The sequence below is a fragment of the Priapulus caudatus genome, unplaced genomic scaffold (assembly GCF_000485595.1).
Source record: "Priapulus caudatus unplaced genomic scaffold, Priapulus_caudatus-5.0.1 Scaffold637, whole genome shotgun sequence".
Taxonomy (NCBI): Eukaryota; Metazoa; Priapulida; class Priapulimorpha; order Priapulimorphida; family Priapulidae; genus Priapulus; species Priapulus caudatus.
This window is the reverse complement of record NW_014577698.1, coordinates 30,748-35,352: the sequence shown is the minus strand read 5'-3', so window position 1 is coordinate 35,352 and position 4,605 is coordinate 30,748. Positions and strand designations below refer to the sequence as shown.

The following is a 4,605-nucleotide window of genomic DNA, read 5'->3' as shown; positions in this document are numbered from 1 at the left end:
GTGTGTGTGTGTGTGTGTGTATGTGTGTATGTGTGTGTGTGTGTGTGTGTGTGTGTGTGTGCGTGTGTGTGTTTCTGTGTGTGTGTGTGGGGGGGGGGTGTAATGCTGCCCCTGTGATCGATTTATGTATAGGCTTAACGAATGAAGCGATGAGTACGCAAGACAAAAAATGCTTTAAAGTTGATAAACCCCGCAGCTAAATGCCTATATATACCTATTGTGAGCTTGCATAGGTTGCAAAAATTCACTACAACTCATTTGTATTGCTACTTTCATAACATTTCTTTTCAAAATTTATACGAAATTTCTTCTTTTATGAACGTAGCACTACAGTGATGTTTACACATCCGGGACACAGGGAGCGATCGGCTCGATTCATTAACAGTTCCTTTCTATGATAAAACAAGTTATAATTCATTATTCGATGTTTATTCAGTACAAAATTGTGAAATTTGTTTAAATCATATCGTTATCTATATTACTTATTCAATCAGGAAACAAATCATTCAGGGCCGTAGCCTGCGGGGCGGGGGCAGCTGCCCCATAGATTTTGAAGCAAAATTTAAAAAAATGAATTGTTCTAATAAAAAAGGATTGTCGTAGTCAGAATGAAGCGGCTTTTACAGTACATGTACTCAAAAGTGCCTCAAATGCCATCTCCTGCGATCTACATTTTCAATTTTTTTTTGAGGGAGGACCCCCAGACCCCCAACCTGTTTCTCACCCCTCCTTGAAATCCTGGATCCGCCACTGCCCCTCCCCCCTAAGAATTCGCTCAGCCTACGGCCCTCGATATAGTGTTTTCGTTCCAGCAACTATTTGCGCTAGCGTGGGGCTACTGCTAGCTGTGTATCAAAACCGCGTCCGACAGACCTTTCAAAATGGTCAACTTCGGAGCACATTTAATTCTGGCTCAATGAGAACATTTCGTGATGTTTGCACGCTGCAAGTTTGCTCACAGTAGGTCTATATAGGCTGTTTGTTGCCAGGTAAATTCGTGTAAATCCGTGTAAATCCAGGTAAATGAATTTCGTGATAGCAGTTTCAATTTCATCATTCATCAATAGATTACTTAGCTGAGGCTGACACAGAGAGCGTTGAAAGTGCAGAGCGCAAACATGCGTACACAATGATTGTTTGCAATGCAACTGCGTTTAGGAAACCCTATATGTATAGCCAACAAGAATAAGTGAAAGGTACGCAGAAACGGCGGCGCGCAGCGAAACATTATTCTTGGTACGTCGCAGTAGATGAATAACAAATAACACATCGAGCTGCCTCGTTCGCCGTTATGTAATATATCTCCATATATTTGAACAACGTTTATAATAATATATCTATTATCTACTTCTGCATACATGTACTGAACGCGTTGCCATTAGTGTGTAATGCGGCATTGAATATTGTACAGTCTCTCTCTCTCTCTCTTCTCTCTCTCTCTCTCTCTCTCTCTCTCTCATCCTCTCTCGTCTCGCTTCCGCTCCCCGCCCCTCGCGCTCCTCTTCTGCTCTCTCATCACCATTCCTCATCTCTCCCTCTCGTGCTCGGTCTGCTTTCTCTCTCTTCTCTCTCGCTCTCTCTCTCTCTCTCTCTCTCTCTCTCTTTCTCTCTCTTTCTATCTATTTTTCTCTCTCTCTTTCTCCATTTCCCTCTCTATTTATCTATCTCGAGCGCTCCCTGTCCTCTGTGCTCTCTTTCGCTGGCCCTTCACTGCTTCCCTGTTTCTTTCTTTCTCTCTTGCTTTCTGCCTCACCCTATATCCATCTCCTTTTTTTCCTCAATACAATCGTGCTGTTTCTGTCAAAATTTTAGCGCAGGTCTGTTGCCAAATTAGCACACGTTGTGCTGATGAATGGTTGTAGGTAGGTCGAAGCTGTTTCTGGTCATTATTGCGCAAATCAGAAATTATTACGTTTCCTTTCCCTGGTGATCATTAACGCGTGACTCAGCAGCCGACGGCGCCTGCTATATAACCTAGCAGGCCTACGCCTGTACACGCGCACATAGACACACATACACGCACACTCGCACGCACGCACACCCTTACGCGCACACGCAAACACACCCACGCGCACCCGCACGCGCACGCGTAGACCAACACACGCGTGCTCACGCAGACGCATACACGAGCGCGCATACACACATGCACACATACACACAGGCGTACGCGTGTGCGCACAGACATACACGCTCACGCACACACACACACACACACACACACACACACACACACACACACACACACACACACACACACACACACACACACACACTATTCTCACTAAGCCAATCAGCTTGATTGATAGGATAACGAGAGCGCGTCCGGTCACCGTCAATTGATGGCTATATACCTGAGCAAGCTTTACATCGCATGTACGTTAAAAGCGTCCCCGGGCGACAGGTTTGCATGCGTACACATGAGGCACGAGGCACTAGCTGTGTTCTAGATCTCACGCTGCGCTGCATTTGCTCGAATTGCGTGTTAATTATTGCACTTATTTTTGCTGCCATTGCTAACATATTCATCGGCCGCCAAACGCGCGCGCGAATAAAGCCTCTTCGTCGTACAGAAAGCTCGGACGAACGCAGTGCGTTAGCGAAAGCGGCATGTACAGCTGATTTTTTATCCTTCCAACCGCGGCAAACAATCGAAAACTTCACACACCAGGCGATGTCGTTTCACATGTTGAAACATGTCGTAAAATCCAAATGCTTTTGAAAGTGGAATGATTTAAACGATAAACAACTATTTGCAGACGGCTTAGCCGTTCAACCCATATGCTGTTAAGTACCGCTGCTATCAACAACCCTAGTTGTTTACAACATAGGAGAGCAGGATATTTGAGTACGCATGGCTGTATGTGTAAAAACAAATGCTAGGACAGACATTGAATCTGGCAGGCGTCTAATAATTTGCCGGGCCTGTCTGTTACTGCTCAAACTGTTGCTGCTGCTGATATGGTTGCTGTGTTTGTTGTTGTTGTTGTTGTTGTTGATGTTGATGTTGTTGTTGTTGTTGATGTTGTTGTTGTTGTTGTTGTTGTTGTTGTTGTTGTTGTTGCAGATGCTGCGGCTTTTGTTGCTGGTGTTGCTCCTGGTGATGTTGCTGGTTTTCTTACTGCTTCCCTCCAACTGGTACTACTGCTGTTGCTGATGCTGCTGATGGCTGTTGATGTCTGTTGTTGTTGTTGTTGTTGTTGTTGTTGTTGTTGTTGTTGTTGTTGTTGGTGGTGGTGGTGGTGGTGGTGGTGGTGGTTGTGGTGGTGGTGGTGTTGTTGATGTTGTTGATGTCTGTTGTTGTTGTTGTTGTTGTTGTTGTTGTTGTTGTTGTTGTTGTTGTTGACGCGGCGGCTGCTGCTGCTGCTGCTGCTCCTGTCTACACAGACACGCGGCGCCGCCGGGCCATGCCGCCTGCAGCCACTTGTAGATGCGCTCGCGGATGCAGGGTATGCGGTAGGCGTAGATGAGCGGTCCGCACAGCTGACTGACGTTTATCAGCATCAGCAGTGACGCATTCACATAGAAGAAGCTGAAACCGAAGCCATCGAGGGAGGCAAGAAAGACGACCGTCGGCAGCCAACTGCACGTGTACAGCACTACGATCATCAGTATCGTCTTCACCGCCTTGCTGTTGCTGCCCATGCGCCGCGCCACCGCGCCACCACCGCCGGTTGCCATGGCGACGCTGCGGTGGCGCAGCCGTCGCAGAATCAGCGCGTAGAGCACGGCTATCGCGAGCAGCGTGCAGGAGAATTCGGCCGCAGCGACATTGGCGTGGCTCGTCATGTAGGGCGCCGTCACGCACGGCCAGCTCGCGTAGATGGCGCTGTCGCCGCCGTGCTGGCTCACGAAGTCCCAGCCGACGGCGGCCGGCAGCGCCGCGTACACGCCGACGGCGACGTACAGCGCGGCGACGCACGCCCACGCCGTCTTGCGGTCAAAGACGTGCGCGTGCGGGCGCACGACCTTGAAGTAGCGGTCCAAGGACAGCAGCAGTATGTTGATCGGTAGGCCCGTGATCGTGAAGATGAGTATGTAGTCGGTCGCCCAACAGGTGGCGCTGCTCGCCGGCATCACCTTGGCGACTAGCAGTGCGAACTTTAGAGCAATGTTAATTCCGGCGAGCAGGTCGAAGACCGCGAGACTGCCGACGAAGATCAAAGCCGCGTCGAGGTTGCCAATAGACGCCAGCGCGGCGATGACGCTGCCGTTCATGGCGACGATGGCGATGGCGAACAGCAGCAGCACGGAGTAGATGATATTGAGAAATAGCTGGTAGGAGGAGGTCGCGTGGATTCTCCGTAACACCTCCTGCAGCGCCGCCATCTGCTCTGATGCTGCTGTTGCCGCTGCTGCTGTGGTAAGGTTTTCCGCTGCTGCTGCTGCTGCTGCTGCTGCTGCCATGGTGACGTTGTCTACTTCTGCTGCCATACTGACGTTGATTGCTGTTGTTGTTGCACCCGCAGCTATCTCTGCCCCTGTCGTCGCTGCGATGATGGATGAAGCCTAAACAAACTGTAACATGTGAAAGAAATTGTCAGAAAACATGTCTCTGTGTGGAAAAAATATTGCGATTGCGAGGCAATGCAGAAACAGTGGGAGAGG

The 4,605-nt window shown here is 49.2% G+C and overlaps 1 protein-coding gene across 1 annotated transcript; it reads right to left on the bottom strand.

Annotated features, from left to right (window-relative positions):
- Positions 1 to 2,809: 2,809 nt before the first annotated feature.
- On the bottom strand, positions 2,810 to 4,326 carry LOC106812342 (sphingosine 1-phosphate receptor 2-like). The gene is made up of 3 exons (XM_014816190.1): positions 3,701 to 4,326; positions 3,404 to 3,580; positions 2,810 to 2,855 (listed from the first exon to the last, which is right to left on the bottom strand). The coding sequence occupies exons 1-3, from the start codon at positions 4,324 to 4,326 to the stop codon at positions 2,810 to 2,812; spliced, it is 849 nt and encodes a 282-aa protein (XP_014671676.1).
- Between the last annotated feature and the right edge of the window lie 279 nt (positions 4,327 to 4,605).

Bases quoted from the DNA above. Each gene is read 5' to 3' on its own strand.
- LOC106812342 (XM_014816190.1), bottom strand. From the start codon at position 4,326: ATGGCGGCGCTGCAGGAGGTGTTACGGAGAATCCACGCGACCTCCTCC. The intron at 3,581-3,700 runs GCTGCGCCACCG...GTACACGTGCAG, and splicing joins TACGCGCTGATTCTGCGACG to TTGGCTGCCGACGGTCGTCT. The intron at 2,856-3,403 runs GCCCGGCGGCGC...TTACACATACAG, and splicing joins AAGTGGCTGCAGGCGGCATG to CCATGCGTACTCAAATATCC.